Genomic DNA, 18,389 nt, shown 5'->3' on the forward strand with positions numbered 1-18,389 from the left:
TCAATGTATCGTCACGAGCCACAGGGTTTATTTTGGTTTTGTTTGTGTATGTTTTTTTTACTCTCAAAGCTGTGATTCCCATTCACCTACATTATAAGACTGACAGACTGCAACGGTTTGTGTTAAAAATCTGCATTTGTGTTCTACTGGAGAAACAAAGTCACCTACATCTTGGATGCCCTGGGGGTAAGCAGATAAACATCAAATTTTCATTTTTGGGTGAACTATCCCTTTAAGACTAATCATTAAGACTCATTATGCTATGTACTAGTATGATATAGTGATATAAATTAACTGCAAGATAAACTGATTTGTGATCAAAAACCTGACAAATCTTTCATCCCATTTACACCTCTGACATATTGTACAGTGTGATAAACCCTGCATAAGACCCACCCACTCATAGTTACCAAGGTTACCACAAGAAAACACTATACCAGCACAGCTGGTAGTTCATAGGCATTCCAGTTTACATCAACAATTAAAAATAAATATACTGAAGCAAAAAATTGATTATGGCATTTGAAACTACAAATTAAAAACATTCAAAATTGAGATAATTGGGATTCAAATGAGAAAAATGAGTCCGGATTGGTTTTGTAAAATGAGACTCATCATTCAGTTTAGAGCTGTGATGCTCATGGATAATCCGACGGACTTCTGATCTGATTAACAGTAAGAAAGTAACACATTTCTAAAGGATTTTCAACAAGTTTAATTAAAAGTTTAAGCGAGTAGACTCAAAGGAACTGAAAGAAAAATCTCGGCATGTAACCTTGTGTAAAGCCCACAGCATACTGAGTCATCACCCTTGGAAGTAAGCATGGTATTTTATTAAAAAGGCTGCTTGTTAGATCTGAGAAAAAAAATAAGACCAACATATTTTCTGACCAGAACAACAGCCAAAAAAACATCACTAGTTTCTTTTTTTAAATCACAAACAATAATGGTTCTAGGAAGTTCAACAATTAAAAAGAAAATAGCAAGCTAATATAATTTAGAGTTATATTTAGCTTTGACTGTGCATGACTAATTCAAATACAAAAGAATTAATTTTTATAGCATACAGTTATGATTTGTATATAATTCTCAGGAACCATTTACAGATTTACTTTTCCTCTTAACAAAATTCAGAAGAGCTTGTCAAATTTTCTATCTGATTTAAAATTGACTGTTTGATAAAACAGAAAATTTGTCTCCATCCTTCCAACATCTAACTCACAGGGGCCAATCATTTGCCATTATTCACTGTGGCCATTTCATCCATTATGCCCTTACTCTGACCAGCAATTGTGAGATAAATTAAATCAGTCAGAGACTGTTTTCCAGAGTTTTCTGTAACAAGTATGTCCAACATTCACACAAGGCAGAATATTGGAAAAATACATTTTTAAAATATTTACTGGTTCAAGTATTTGTAGAATTAAAAAAAACAGATGAATGCTTTAGGAAACTGTAGTCTTACCTTCATTTCTGTGCAAAGAGGTTGCAAAACTCTCCTGGCCTGGATTTTTCTTGTCATGGTGTCCTGTTCAATGAGGAACACAGAGCATTCACTTCATATTTATTTGAATAAAGATTTATAATGTTATTAATGCATACTTTTTAAAAATGTTAATGTAAGATTTAGGACAATATTTTTCATTTTCAGATCAGTAAATGAACTCTCTTTTTTGTATTTTGAATAATTAATGCCTCCAAAGGATGTCTGCCTGGAGGATAATCACTTCATATCAGCTTCAGACAAATGCATGAACCTTACCAAAACAAAAATAAATAAATAAATAAAATATTTTTTAAAAAGCCTTTATAAAGACAGACATAATCCAAGTGATTGAGTAGCTAAATAACGTCACACAAGGCAAGGGTGAGTATGTGAAGCTCAGTTTATTATTAAATGTGAGAGGAAGTAATGACTATTTTGCAGTTATAGAACAATAAAAACCTGTTACCATCTTTATCTGCCAGCATGTGTAAGTCTGCAGTGACTTTGGAGAGACACATAAATGCAGGAAAATATATTTATAATGGTAAGATATTTAAATTTCATTTCATTTGCTCTATGAAAAGTTAAATGATTAAATTATAATGACAGAAACCTCTGGAGTATCATGGGTTAACTGGAAGACATAAACTGCTGATCTGATTAAATCACAGTGGCAATTTCTCTGAGGCAGCAATGGGCTCTCATTTAAAAAAAAAAAAAAAGATAAATCCACTCAAGTCAACGATGAAAAAGAGAGAGGAGGGATTTCCATCCTAAATAATGCGGAGGAGTGAAAACTTAAAAGAAATGTGTGGATAGTGTGTGATTGATTTTATTACAGTTCAATATTTCAATTAGTGGATGACACCTGGGACAGTCTCAGCCTCAAACAGCACTTCCAATGGACCACACAGTTTGCTCACTGACTGTCCTAAACATATGTGACCCTGCACCACAAAACCAGTCTTAAGTAGCATGGGTATATTTGTAGCAATAGCCAAAAATACATTGTATGGGTCAAAATTATAAATTTTTCTTTTATGCCAAAAATCATTTGGATAATAAGTAAAGATCATGTTCCATGAAGATATTTTGTAAATTTCCTACCGTAAATATATTAAAACTTAATTTTTGATTAGTAATATGCATTGCTAAGGACTTCATTTGGACAGCTTTAAAGGCAATTTTCTCAATATTTAGATTTTTTTTGCACCCTCAGATTCCAGATTTTCAAATACTTGTATCTCGGCCAAATATTGTCCTATCCTAATATATACATCATATACATCAATGGAAAGCTTATTTATTCAGCTTTCAGATGATGTATAAATCTCCGTTTTTAAAAATTCACCCTTATGACTGGTTTTGTGGTCCAGGGTCACATATAGCACAGAAAACTAGAAAGAGGTTCAGACTGACTGGCTGGGTTACTTCATACAATAACTTTTTTTTGTCCATTAGGAAACCAATGATTACAAGGTTATAACATTTATTTTTATAGCGCTTTACCCATGAGATTATTTCAATGCAGCTTGACAGTATTGAACAAGAAAGTAACAGAATCAATGATACAAACTTTAAAACTGAGGCAAGTCCAAAATGTACTGTAAAGCAGCTGTAGCAATAGTGTCATTATTCAGCTTCAGTTAGTCCAGAATTTATTTAGTTCAGTTCAATAACTGCGTAAAGTTCTTTATGAAACAAATTGAATACAGCAATAAGCTTTGGGATAATAGTCTACTTAAGACAACAGTGTCGTCAGCCAGCTCAATTCAGTTTTGTTCTCGTCCAATATGCAAATTAATAAGCAAATAATTAATTACTTAATTTCTTATAAGGCACTGCAAATAGTGTAAACAATTTAAAAAATAATATATAATAAGTTGATGAAACAATATATTTAAATATATTGCAAAATATTCTGATTCTGTACATATAAAAATAAAGTGTTTTTGTCCAAAGATCATTTTTACCAGGAACTGTGCTGTTAAATATCTTCAAAAAAATTAAGTTGAAATAACATGTACTGAAGGCTTTAACACAAGTACCACTAATTAACAACCTTTGAGCTTACAGTGTTTCCATTTTTAAAAGTTTACAATTTATGGTTTAAAATCAATTCCTCTTTAAGAAAAGAAATGGAACTTTTACTTTCAGAACCTTATGATGTAGTTCATAAACAAAATGCATTTTTGCTTGATTGGTCTTTTCAGAGGGAGAGCAGTTCTCAACTAGAACAAATTAGCGTGGACCAGACTTTAGCTGTTAGTCAAAAGTTTGGCAACACCTGTGATAGTGTCATCAATTATCATGTTCTCCTGTCTCTTATATCCAGCTAGTGCATTCTTTTGAGTGTACTAATTCGTTATCTGTCAGGCCCCATGATTTGAAGCTCAAAAAACATTGAAACAAAACACTTGGCAGAATTTCTGTAATGTATGCAAAGTCTTGTTCCCTGCTAAAACTGATTATCATAGCATAGTGTCTATTTTTCAAGCTTCATTACACATGGTTCACTCTCTCGGTCAAAATTAAAGAAGACTTCAGATTGCTCTACTAATTGGTTCTTGATTGTTGAATGATAAAAAAGGTTGTGGATGCATTTTTTAGCAGTCTGAAGCCATCAATAATTCAAGCTTCACAACAGCGAAGTCAGTAGGTGGGTGTGTGTGTATGTATGTGTGTATGCAGGGATGTTTGCATAAGCCAGCTATTAGCTACAAGATATTTGGATAAAAAAATAAAAATAAAAAACATTTCCTATGTCAGCATTCATTCTAATTGGTTCAGAGTCAATGCCAAATAAACATAAACAGCTAGCTCTGCTATAGCTTCTAATGCATTCTTAATACAGCTTCTTTTAGTAATATTTGCCTGAGATATTTTACTCCGGATCAGAATAAGCAGATTACTGCAGATGCAAGAAATCCAGTGCTCTCAAATGTCACAGCCTGCCAGACATTTTACTTAAAATGTTAGTCATTTTCTCTTTTATCTCATTTTCTCTTATATTATCATTTCTAACTAACTAAAAACTTTATGGCATGAAAGTAAATCATCAAACTAATAAGTGAGGGACAGTGTCAGGCCAAATGTTTGACAAAATATCCAGTGACTGCAGCTTACAGTATAATCCTTTTTTTTTAAATTCCTGTGCAGTGACAATTTGCAAAAAAATATTTGTTTAAATTAATTAATAAAAATGACTAGATCAAAAAAATATATCATAATACGTTTCAAATCATGCAATAGTCTGCCTTAGGAAAAATCTGTGCAAGTGAGTGATGCAAAAGAGGAGCATGAGTGATTTCTCCTTTGAGAGCATATGGTAGAAAGCCTTTTTGCTCTGTGCTCACTGCAGTTTCCAACAGATGGTGAATGAGTAACAGCTATCATTTATTTACCATAGCGCTAGTCAAATGCATGCCACGGTGACCAATTGGCCTCATTATTAATCAGCATGAAGTTCAAAAGAAGTAGCCATCTTTCCAAACTGTAAAAACACTAATTAGAAATGAGTGAAGACCAAAACTCTGGGGTTACAGGTTAAGTTGCATTTTAACAGCAGCGTAAAAACATAAACGTGCATGTGGCAAAACACAAAGTTCGTTTTAAAAGACAACAATGCATATCTCTTACCAGTTTGATGATTCCTCTCCAAGTTCTTTCTTTTTCCTCAAGGAGGTCTCTGCTGTTACCCCAAGAAGATTTAATGTTCAGAGTCTCAAGGAGGCAGTAAGGCCACAAAAAAACCAAAAGGCCCCTAATAAGAGCTTTTAGAAACAAAATTGCGGTTTTGATTCAAAATTCACAGGTGAGTCTCTGAGAGACGAAGCCCTCATTGACCTTGTGACTCATTTGACAGCAATGGCTCTCCCTTGGGTCTGTTCCCTGCATTCATGGCATCCAGCGGAAACAGGCAGCCCAGATTTCCCATGCGTCGTCCTTGCGTCCCAGCGTCAGACCCCAACACAACTATGAGCGTTGTCTACTTCAATGGTGTCTGCAAAGTCCTTTAGCATCCATTTTAAGTTAAGCTTCACAAACTGATCTGTAATCAAGATGGCTCATTGGAAAAAAGTGTCCGAACTTATAAGTGTCTACTGAGAGAGAGAGCACAGGAAGAAGGAGAGAGTGTATGCCTGTCGTTGCCCTGTCACCAATGCATGACACACGTCATCAGGGGAGGCACCTGGGCCACAGACATCCGTTTGACTCTCCGAACGAGACACGGGAGGTGTGGGGACCAGAGGGTGGCAGGGGGGTCTGGGAAGCCCTGTGGGCCGAGGGTGAGCGAGGGGGGTTGGGGTAGCATTGCCTGCCTGCTTGCTCACAGGTTGCTAGGTGAGGGGGCTATAAACGCTCTCTTATTGAGGGGCTAATGATGTCAAATAAAATAAAGCAAACAGTTGGTGGCTAACGAGGGCTAATTTAGTGTGCTCTACGTAATGAATTAATGACGAGCACCCTACTGATACAAATGGTGAGTGCAAGAAATGGCAGGAGACTGTGGACTCCACCGCACAGATCAAGGGGCCGCAAATCTACTGATTTCACTGACAGTTCTGCTCTTCTTCGTCTTTCCAGCCTTCCTTCCTCTACTTTATTTCTAGTTTGAAGTACTAGAAATAAAAGCAGAGCAGTGCTCATGTCTATCGTCGTAATGCCTCCCTCTCTCTGTCTCTCTAATCGTTCTCATTTTCATGGTTTGTCTGCTGTTTGGATTGAGGTGGTCTGGTTTGATTTGGCTTGTCTCCGAAGTTGTCATGGCTAGAAGGAGCCGGATGAGTAAAACACATTCGCTTCCATGCTCCTCCATCAAAGGGATCTCATGCAAGTGAGAAATCTTGCTTCAGTTGAGTAGAGGAAGTTGAGTCTCTGAAACGTGGCAGACTGGTATGAATATTTGATAGATAACCAAAAAGAAACTCACTGATGAAATGTGTAGTAAGCCACAAAATATTATGCATTTACATAGTAATGTTATGTAAGTGAGTTTCTTATGGGAAAATGCATATCAAAATCTTACAGGGATAGCTAAAAAAATGTACTCACCATTATGCCATTCCATGTTTTAAGACTTTCTTTCTTTGCTGTACCACTAAAGTAAATGTTTTGTTGAGTTTTAATGCTGCTTTTTATAACTTTTTTCAAACATTTTTCAATGAAGCCATACAGAGACCATGGGCTGTTAAGCTACAAATAGGACCAAAAAAAAGCAACAATAAAAGAAAAAAGAAAAGTATCAAGACTTGGGAAGTCATATAATAGATCTGTGGGATGATCAGGATGAAATTTGTCATTATTCACTGAAAATCAATCAAGTTTTAAAAGCAATGTGTTTGGAATGACATGAGGGTTAGTAAATGATGGCAGAAGTTTCATTTGTGGGTGAACTACTCTTTTAAAAAGTCACAACTGGGTCACAATTAAATCTACTGGAAGCATTTAAGAAAGTTACAATATTGCTGTATTATACAGCAGTGGATCGAGCCTTTTAAAATGGCCCAGAGGCAAGCTGAACTCTCTTTTGTGCTTTTATTCTCTCAAATACGGTCCATCAAAAAAGATGGACCATTTCTAAGGGATTATCATGAGTAAAGAGTGCAACCAGCCATGAGCATGCTCTATAATAACCATAATGTGATGAGTCAATTAGCAACGGTGCCAGAGTGAGCGAGCGACAGAGAGATAGAAAGAGAGTTGTGATTGGTCCTGTAGCGAATCAGCTCATGGGGAAATATGAATAATTAATCATAACTAGTTATAATTAATTGGGATGGTTTCATATTCTCATTTAAGTACCTAAAACCCAATCAGCACTGTGAGTGTGGCTGTTTATATCCATTTAAAATCTTTAGCACATATGATGTGATGATACAGAGAAGAGGCCCCATATGTTTGGACCCATCAGGTCTAAACGGACCATCAGCGATCCAAATAATCCTAAAAAGCTCCATGGCAACCAGACACTGTTACACAGAGGTCCAGTGCTTACATCGCATGACTGCACAGTTGATCAGTAGAACCAATACAGCTTGATAGCTTTCTAAAATCACATCATGAATACTAAATATATTTTTTAAATATTCCAAGTGGCCATAAGACTTGTCTCTGCAAATCATTGACATATTTTAGAATTGTCAGCATGATTACTTTGAATATACTCATTACTTTATTCACTTAGCAATAAACAAGATGTTATGTTGAACAATTGTCTTAATCAGAAATACTCACCCTAAAAATGCAAGCCATTTACTCAAGAAACCACCGTATATTACATCAAGATATCAGTCCTAAGCCTAGGAAACGTTGTGAACATGCCAACCTAGGAAGGAAAGAAAGAAGATTATAACACTCCTTTGAGCAATTCCTGACATGCATTGTAAAAGGTGTTGAGTGCCTAGAGAAATCACTTTACTGTCTCGCTCTATTTGGGGGTTTCGATAGGCAATGGGCCACATATCAGAAGGGGAGTCAGAAATCTCAACAGCCTTTAGCAGGATCACTGAATTCACACTCAAAAGCCTTGCAGAACTATCTCCTGCCTACTGAATAAAAACCAGCAGACTGACCTTACACAAGTGAAGGAGCCTGCAAAAACGGGCAGTTTGGTGTACTTGACAAACCCCACTGACATTAGACTGAGTCGACATTTACACTACCCCACCAAGTGGCTCCTCTGCGGGGGAAGGATGTTGCCATAGTAGCACACCCCTATGTCACTTTCTGAGTCATTTAATTATTAACAACCCCATGCCTGAACTGTGTAGGAATATCCTAGTCTGCTGCACCACAATGTGTGATACACACAGTCTGGTGCAAACATATACACCATACAGCAGACTTCTGAACATAAGAAGGTCTCAGTTCAATTTGCGAATTTTAAATTGAAGTGTCTTGACACCCTTGGTGTGCAATAGAAATCAGAATTGGACAATTCAAATGAGAATTTCCTTAGTCCAACATAAGTTTCGAGAAAAAATTTAAATTATTATTATGATCATTATAAATATATAACAATTACTAATTATATATTTGGACTAATTGTGTCATTGTATTCCCTTAATCCCTGCATTTTAAACTAATTACACATGTCGCTAGTGATGGGCACTTTTGAAACACTGCTTCATTAAGCTTTGAAACATCTACAAATCTCTTGTTTCGAATCAGTGGCTCAAAGATTGTTAGCGAAGTCATGTGGTTTCTGCAAATGAGGTTTGTTTTGTCATATTGTTTCAAACCTTGGTTTGGTTTCGAAACATTTCAAAATTCAGATTGTTCATTGCTACATGACATTGATCTGGTAGACCCCTGAAGATGTGTCTAATGGTTATATTTTAAATTTTTTAATTAACTTAATGAATTTTATTACTTATGTGTGTGTAATAAAAAATGGAGAATTATATTTTATTGTTTGTCTATTAACACAGAAAGCTAGCACAATTGGTATTTAATTATTTGTAGATTACATTTAATAGATTCCACTTTCAATAAAAACAAAACATGCAATTGGTTTGTAAATGGTATATTTCTTTCTTTTTCGTGTTTTTGTTGCATTTACACCGTTTTGTCAATCACGGTTTCTACGCAGTGTGGAAAAGTATGGAATTTGATTTTAGTATTTTCCAGGTCTGGAAAAATATAGAAAAAAGAAAACAGTATGGAAAAATGTTTGCTTCCAGACTATTGCCCCTATTATGTTTTTTTAAAATATAAAATTGAGAATTTCTAAAAATAAATGTATCATACAAGCAGAGTATTTTTCATGAAAAAGTGTGGAGGCATATCAAACAATCTTTTAAAATATTTTCAGTTGAGCAGAATATTTATAATCTGATTTATAATCAATTATAATAATTATTACACTTATAAATATTTTTAGTCTCGCTCTGTTCCTGATGGAAATTTTTGCAATGTAATTTTATAAGTAAACAAATTTGTATGTCTTATAATTAAAACAAATATTCAAAACAAACTTTTCTTCATTGAGGCTTGTTTGTAGTTTGTAATGGTGTTAATGCGAAGTTATGAATATTAGTCATGAATATTTTTATTATAACCAACAAAATGTAATCAAAATGTAAATAAGAGATTCAGTGTGAAATGTGGACATCTTCATTGATTATAACTGGAATATTTGCAAGAATGCAAAATATTTAAATGCAGGACTGAATCCAAAATTGCAATGATTATCCCATCTTTTGTTATGATAACCATAACAACAGATAGGACTAAAAAAAAATCTGATGTAAAAATTGATTTTGGAGTGTACGTGCAGATTAATAATAAATTAATAATTAAAAAAATATTTAATATTTCAGTTCAGTTGTTTTCTGGTATTGGTACAGACTACTGAAATTTTGGTACTGTGACAACATTTGTGAGAGTATCAAAAAGTGAATTTAGAATGATGAATTTAAACCTTCAATCATTAAATATTAAAATGTGTTTTTAGAGATTCAGTGTGAAATGTGGACATCTTCATTGATTATAACTGGAATATTTGCAAGAATGCAAAATATTTAAATGCAGGACTGAATCCAAAATTGCAATGATTATCCCATCTTTTGTTATGATAACCATAACAACAGATAGGACTAAAAAAAATCTGATGTAAAAATAAATTTTGGAGTGTACGTGCAGATTAATAATAAATTAATAATTAAAAAAATATTTAATATTTCAGTTCAGTTGTTTTCTGGTATTGGTACAGACTACTGAAATTTTGGTACTGTGACAACATTTGTGAGAGTATCAAAAAGTGAATTTAGAATGATGAATTTAAACCTTCAATCATTAAATATTAAAATGTGTTTTTCACTAAAAAATATGGTTGGAAAAATCTTCAGAGAAGTCTGGAAATTTTAGTCTGTAAAAGTAGGGAATTTTGAAATGGAAAATGTATATGTGTAATTGTGTATACACACACACATTCTTGCATATGTAGTTTATGGGGACACTCCATAGGCATAATGGTTTTTATACTGTGCAAACCATTTCTGTCATGACAACTCTCAGAGAGATTGGCATGGTAATGTACATGATGTTAATGTATTTGGTCTTGGCGGAATAGATCTGCTACGCTGCTGCTGCGACAGAGTAAGTACCGAGACTTGCTACTGCCAATACATCCACAACATGCTGCTGTGAGGATGTAAGAAATATTGCTGCTGCAAACATAACATACATGAAATAACCCCCATATAGCATTCATGAATCACCTCGTAGCAGATCTATACAGGTGGAGCTGGGGAAGGTGGAGGGTTTCTGAAGCAAGCTGAACCAGCTACAACAATCACTAGTCATATATTTGAATGTTGAGCAGCGAGCTCATTGGCTACACTGCTACGGTAAGCCCTAGTCATATATTTGAATGCTGAGCAGCGAGCTCATTGGCTACCAATACAGGAGAGAACCAATCAGCTGTGCCATGTGATAATGATGTCATTAGGTCAGACTGAGTTAGTCCTATTGGACTGCGCCATCTAGAGTTTCATGCCAGAACTGATATGTTCTATTGCCCTACACCAAACCTACACCTAAACCAACCCCTCACAGAAAACTATTGGCAATTTTTCAATTTCATAAAACACCTTTTAGGTTTCCATTTTGGTTTACACATTTGTATCCTCATAAACCATAAACACCAGAACACACACACACGTGTGTGAGTGTACTTAGCTATGCAAGATAATATCAGAACAGACAAGTGCGACTCACCAATTTAAATGATACTTTTGGGAAAAACCTTATGTTCTGTGTATTTTTTTCCCCCACTTTTTCCGTTCAAATAGAATTATTCAGTGAAATGAATGACCAATTCTGCACAGTCCTGATATACATAGTACATTCATATATCATCCAACAGGCCAATTAATTTGCTTCCAATAACCACTTGAATGAATAAATGAATACTAATAATTTGTAGTATTACAATATTTTAGCTTCAGTATGTAAGCTTGGGAAATACCTAAGACCTTTACCTTCATATAAAAAGATCACACGGATGTTGTTTGTTTGCCAGTCATCTAACTTAGAACACAAGAAATCTGCCCAGATTCACTGCGGCAATTCCAATTAGCTGCCTCACGTTCTCAGACTTCGAAACCGACTATCAGTGTGTTGAATAGGGTTCACGGGTAGCATTTGAGTAGGAGTGAGCTGCTTTTATTGTTCTGGTTCTGTCAGCCCACTGCTAAACAAGCACTGCTGAGTTCTGTGTGAACGAGCTGCCTCACGTTCTCAGACTTCGATGAAACCGACTATCAGTGTGTTGAATAGGGTTCACGGGTAGCATTTGAGTAGGAGTGAGCTGCTTTTATTGTTCTGGTTCTGTCAGCCCACTGCTAAACAAGCACTGCTGAGTTCTGTGTGAACACTGCGAGGCTGCAGCGTGACAGAAGTTAATCGTGATGACAATAATATGCCCGCGCGCCAAAGATTTCGGCGGGAACATTTATTGAGAGCCTTCGCATGCCTGTCGAAAAACATCTACAACACGGTCAATATGCATGTGATCTGACCAAATTTGTCTCTTTGCAAAGCTAAAATATGTTTAGTAACAAAATAAACTCGTATCTATATTATTTAAATAGACAGATTTGTATCAAATAAGCCACAGAAAGAGTCTGTAAACAAGAGATTCGCTTCTAAGGCATTTAAATGAAGTCATTTAGCGCTTATCATGCAACATACATTTATAATCTTTCAAAAGAAAGATGAAAAAGCTAAGAAAGGTAGTAAAAAAATAGGAATTTGATGTTATGATGTGTGTGTGGTTTAAGCCTACGTGATTATTGAGCTCTAACTTCTGAATGTCCGGGTCTGTGGCTCACTTCATATTTCACACTCCCTCTGATATGACAGGTAATGCCTGAAATCTCGTTCTCGTTATGGCACCAAGCTCGATGTCCTGGATCAGGTCTGACAGTCGTCAGTTAACATGGAAGAAGACACTGCTGGAAATACTTGCAGTCCACTAAAACATACCTGTAAAGCAACCCTGACCCCTAGTGGTCATATAATTACCTCCAAGTAGTTTGTGCCTCACTTTCATTGTCACGAATACAAAAGCCAACACATGATTTACAAATACGCATTTTTGTTTTATAAGCTTTGTAATATTTTATCTGAATCAGAACATCGAATTACAGCACAAAAGCATAACTAGTAAAAAAGAGAGCATTTTACAAATGAAAAAAATTCTGGAGGAAATAACACCTATATACGGAGGAAAAACGTTTTGCACCTTTAAGAAACACTTTACAAAACTGATCTCTGTTTCAGACTACCAATAAAACTCATTGTACAGTGATTAACAAATAGCCTAACTAATTCAACCCAAATCAAAAACGTCACAAACAGGCAATTCAGGCTTCCATTTCAATCACAATAATGACAATACAATTCATATGGGATGTTACATCTCTCAAATGAAGTGATGGCACTATAAAGGCAGATAAAGGACATTATCTTAAAGGGACAGTTCACCTAAAAATAAAGTTCTGTCTTTTTTACCCTCATGTTGTTCCAAACCAATATGTCTTTTTAACACAAAATGAAATTAGATCACAGGCTCAGTCACCATTCGCTTTGATTCTTTAGACAGAAATGCAGGTTTGGAAAAACATGAAAGTGAATAAATGATGACAGAATGTTTAATTTTAAGTTTAACCATTCTGTTAATATCTGTCATACAAATCTTTGGTGCGTTGAATGGCAAGAGACCCGATAATTAACAAAATTTCACTGGTTAAACACCTATTCCCACATACACATACATGACAGTAAACAATGTTTTTTGAAAAATAATTTAGCTGTAGATAATGTTCGTGTTGAAATGAAACATGAATACTGTCAAATACTTAACGGTGAAACTATAGTCATTGATGTGCCAGCAGCAGTGAAACCCAAAATGACGCAATTAAATAATGGCACGTCCCATTAAATCAAGAGGAATAAATAACAGAAAAGGAAAGTCTGAAAGTACACCTGCAGATGGTTGGAGGAGGAAAAGAAGCCACCAAATGACCATTGTGTTGTGCTGTACTTCTGCACAGGTGGTACGTAACTGCAAGATCGCCCTTTGATGTACTTCTAGCTTGTCCTGTCCTTTTGTTGTCCAGTTTGAAATAAAGTTGTTTGGTGTGTATTGAAAAAAGTGCATCACTTTGTGCTGTAACATTTATGACAAAATGCAACCACGCAGGACAAAACAAACAAATACATTCAGTCGCTTAACAAAATACTTGTTCAAAGTCCACTAGCGCTTTCCTTTGCCGAAATAAATTACGTTCATAAGTTCACATTCATTCGCTGGTTGTGTTGTTTGTTCACATCTAGTAAAGGCTCACTTTTGGCTAAGAGATTTTTTCAGGAGTTCAATATCCATCCGTGTGGGAGGGCCTTTTTGTGGTGGACAAGAGTATTCCTCTAGGGCCAGGGGAATGAACCTTTCCTGTAATCCCAGCACCTTGGTATCTTGGGAGGCCAACAGAGCAGACCATGGCTGTGGTGAAGGACCTCCCTGGCCGAGGAACCCAAAGAAAGCAATGGCGTCTATAAAAAGACAGTCATAGGAATCAGCAAACAGAGTGATCCTCATCAAGGAAAAACAGATCCTGACAGCAGTTTTTTGTTTTGGAAATACCTTACCTTTCTTCTGAAGATCTGGTGTTTTAGCAAATCCCAAAGGGACCAGAAATTGTGCAGCACCAGCAATGCCAGCAGGCTGACCTCTTGTTGCAAGAAGAACTATCGACCTACACAGAACCAACCTGATTTAGTCTAAACAGTGAAATATGGAAATCACTTATCTTAAAGGGGTCATGAACTGAGAAATCAAAACTCCACTGATCTTTTGACATATAAGAGGTCACTGTGATATAAAAACGTTCTGTAAGTTTCCGAAATCAAAACTTCCTCGTTAGTCTAAAAACAGCTTATATTGAAGCCAATCTGCCAAAACGACAGGTTGTGGAATGTGCTACTCTATGATGTAATAGTGTGGATAAACACCACCTCCACAGAAGAAGATCCACGCCTGCTTCTACACTGCTGCCTGTTTAGCCCCGCCCACCAATTCACGCATGTAGTGGGTAAATAACGAGAGAGGCAAACACAGGTCCACACAGAAACCAAATGATAAAGATGGCTCCAAAGACAACAAGACACTGTGCATTGCCAAGATGTGGAAAAACACAGATCCAGACCATGTCAGTAGTAAGAACTTGGTCCTTTGTTCACTTCATTTTACCGTGGATTCGTTTACATTTACATTTAGTCATTTAGCAGACGTTTACAAACAAGGCACAATTCGATACAGGATTTTCAGAAAGACTGAAACTAAAAGACTATGCTGTCGACTATATTGGATCCGACAGTAATGTTCCACCACACAAGTGTGAGTAACTGTTTTATTATGTGGTCACTATTGCTTTGTCTGTTATTACAGATTGTTTGATATTTACTGAGTATTTATGCGTTTTAGCCTAAATCACAGCAGCGTCCAATCCATCTGTGAAGGATGGAGGCTGTCAAACAAACACAACTGTTAGCCAATCATAGCAGTGGGCGTTTACTTCCGAGTCTACAATCCGCCACACCTTTTCAAACAGAGCGTTCCAATGAGGGGGGTCAAAACAGGACAGAAAATACCCTATTACTTCTAAATTATGATGAATCTTGATAACATTATAAGTGGACCTCAGAGAACAGTACTGAAAATAATAAATAAGCAGTTCATGACCACTTTAAAAATAAAAGGTCTATTAAAATAGCAAAAATGCACTACTGTTCTAAAGTTTGGGGTTGATAAAATCTTTTAATGTTAATCTTTTATAAAAGTTTTCTAAAAGTCTCTTATGCTCACCAGGGCTGCATTTACTTGTTCAAAAATTCAGTAAAAACAATAAAATTGTGGAATATTACATTTTAAAATAACTGTTCCTGTGATGGAAAAGCTGAATTTTCAGCATCACTACTCCAGTCTTCAGTGTCACACGATCCTTTAAAAATCATTCTAATATACTGATTTAGTGATCAAGAAACATTTCCTATTATCCATGTTGAAAACAGCATTATCTACAAATATGAATTTATTTTTATTTAAATGTCTTTACTGTCACTTTAAAACAAATGCTGAATTCATGGACTCATTCATGGACAATTCATAAAAAAAAATCTTACTGAGCCCAAACTTATGAACAGTAGTGTATATACTAAATAAAATCGGCACTGCACAAATCCTTACACTCATCACCAGCTCCCTCAATAAACACTTTATGCCACCTCTCAACTATTGCAGTGCCAACTTTTCCCAACCTCTAGACAAACAGTTTAAAACCCCAAACCCAAATTTTCACCCCTCACCTCTTCATAATTCCAGTTTTAAAATACTGTTCCATTTTAGTGTCCAGCGTCGTAAACAATGAGCTCTTTGTGACTTTTCCAGAGCATGCGTCCACAGTAACTATGAGGAACCCTGACTGTTTGAGGTCAAACCTCTCTGCATTCACCTATAAGACAGAAAAAAGAGAAAACAGGTCCCGTAAACAATTTCTAAATGTTAACAACATTAATTTCTGCATGCACCACAAAAGCAAGATAAATGAAGATAAATACATATTCTAATTTTCTTTCCTCTACACTGTGTAAATTAAAAGCGACAACCTGTCCCCACCGTCACAGCGAAATTGGCCAAAAGCACTAATTCAAATCAGCTTTATTATCATTAATATATATAAAACATGATTTTTAAAAAACTGAAACGAAACTAAAATGCATTATGACTGCCAACAAAAGTAGAAATGGCCACAGATTAATTTTAGTTTTTAAAAACAGTCAATTGAGAAAGTTTTAAAAGTTATCAGTAAACACGAAAATCGTAAAACGTAGTACTAGTGATAACATTAGACATCCCTGGAAAATTTGTTTTACTAATTAAAAGTGATTTGAACTATAATAGTTAACACTCTATAACTTTGGCAGCCTCAAAATACTTAAACTTAAAAATGGGAAATAAATCTAAACATGTATTCTTTTCTTACACTGATTTTCCCAAGAATAAATGAATGCTTTGAATGATCACACTCACAGTGATAAAGGCTTGTGTGTCATTACTCTGTTCTTCTTTTACACTGAGGGATTTGATCTGGGTTTGGAGGTAGCTGTTCCATGGATCACTGGAGAAGGCAAACTACAGGGAGGAAAATAAAAGTCACTCAGGGTTGACAGCTTAATGGCTCCCTGTTACAATTACCCAGAAAACGCAAGGAAACAGTCAATTGAGAAAGTTTTAAAAGTTATCAGTAAACACGAAAATGTGATGTACTAGTGATAACATTAGACATCCCTGGAAAATTTGTTTTACTAATTAAAAGTGATTTGAACTATAATAGTTAACACTCTATAACTTTGGCAGCCTCAAAATACTTAAACTTAAAAATGGGAAATAAATCTAAACATGTATTCTTTTCTTACACTGATTTTCCCAAGAATAAATGAATGCTTTGAATGATCACACTCACAGTGATAAAGGCTTGTGTGTCATTACTCTGTTCTTCTTTTACACTGAGGGATTTGATCTGGGTTTGGAGGTAGCTGTTCCATGGATCACTGGAGAAGGCAAACTACAGGGAGGAAAATAAAAGTCACTCAGGGTTGACAGCTTAATGGCTCCCTGTTACAATTACCCAGAAAACGCAAGGTAAGGCTCTCGGACAGGACGGCAGATGGACAGTATGTCTATCTGGCACATAGTTCAAAGCCAGTCCCAGTCAAACAGAGACACACAAATGATGCTGCCCGTTCATATGGAGTTTGGACCGTACTTACCTGTGAGGCCCCACAGGCTCTGCAGGGCTCTGTGTTCGGCTTTGGCATAGGCACTATGTTGCTGGCAGGCTTTCTGTATTTGGGGTAGGCATTGGCAGTGCAGTTGCAGGTCTGAGTCTTTTGGTTGGCACGTATGGTGGCGATGATCTTCACTCTCTCGCAGCCTGCGGTGGAGCAGTAGCTATGGCCGTCTCGTCTGTGCCGAGCTCGTGCGTACAGCCATAACAAACTGGAGGTTAAACACAGGCTTACGGTCTCAGACTGATCAGGTTGCACTGTAAACAATAATTTATCTGGATTTGACAATATCATTTAAATGGAAGTAGGACAACAGAAGTAAAACCCAGAGGCATTGTGAGAAAATTAGCAAACAAAATGCTATAACATTAGGGTGACCATACGTCCTCTTTTCCCTGGACATGTCCTCTTTTTGGACCAAAAAAATGCATCCGGTCGGGATTTCTAAATCGCCCAAAATGTCCGGGATTCGGCTTTTGCTTTCTACAGTCGCCCTTCATTGTGTGCATTTTTGTATTAAAGCCCTACACGGGACTGTTTTCTTAAACCCGCTCCCAATTTCTGACCATCACCGCCTGCTCCCGCAAACATTCTAATGTTGAATATAATTTTTACGCATCTGGGAGCCACTATCAATATGCGGAGTATTTAAATTGCTTTAGATGCAACTCGTGTTGGATGCAGGGTTGACAAATCCGCATTTTTTTTCCACGGAATTGGGCTAATTTTAAACTTTTGCGGCAGGTTGATTTTCTCCCGTGAGTTGAAGTTTTGAATTATTGCATAAATTACATGTGATTGAAATGCTTCTATTGAAACATTTTGCATTCTACCTATGATTAAACTGAGGTAGATGTTACGTTTTGTGAAGGATGACCACTGGTAGGAAGCCTTTTAGCTGTGTTTAAAATCAATCTGCAAAATGGTGACTGTAAAATAGGCCCTATGTATTTTAGTTATGGAAATGACATATTGTGAGTTTTGATACGGGATATGGTCATTGCACTACTTTTGGGGGCTACTTTAACCCCCCTCAAACACAACAGCC

General features: G+C 36.1%; 1 protein-coding gene across 1 annotated transcript in view; it reads right to left on the reverse strand.

Moving 5' to 3' along the window:
* Window positions 1–12,587: 12,587 nt before the first annotated feature.
* cemip2 (cell migration inducing hyaluronidase 2) overlaps window positions 12,588–18,389 on the reverse strand; it is a 31,355-nt gene continuing 25,553 nt past the window's right edge. Inside the window, exons 20-24 of the mRNA XM_016558068.1 lie at window positions 17,324–17,552; window positions 17,017–17,118; window positions 15,860–16,005; window positions 14,144–14,250; window positions 12,588–14,047 (exon numbers count right to left, since the gene is read on the reverse strand). Of these exons, the coding sequence (XP_016413554.1) occupies window positions 13,839–14,047; window positions 14,144–14,250; window positions 15,860–16,005; window positions 17,017–17,118; window positions 17,324–17,552 (793 nt within the window). The 3' untranslated portion in view covers window positions 12,588–13,838. The remainder of the gene's footprint in view (window positions 14,048–14,143; window positions 14,251–15,859; window positions 16,006–17,016; window positions 17,119–17,323; window positions 17,553–18,389) is intronic.

The sequence above is a fragment of the Sinocyclocheilus rhinocerous genome, unplaced genomic scaffold, assembly GCF_001515625.1.
Source record: "Sinocyclocheilus rhinocerous isolate Xijiao unplaced genomic scaffold, SAMN03320098_v1.1 scaffold196, whole genome shotgun sequence".
NCBI classification, from domain to species: domain Eukaryota; kingdom Metazoa; phylum Chordata; class Actinopteri; order Cypriniformes; family Cyprinidae; genus Sinocyclocheilus; species Sinocyclocheilus rhinocerous.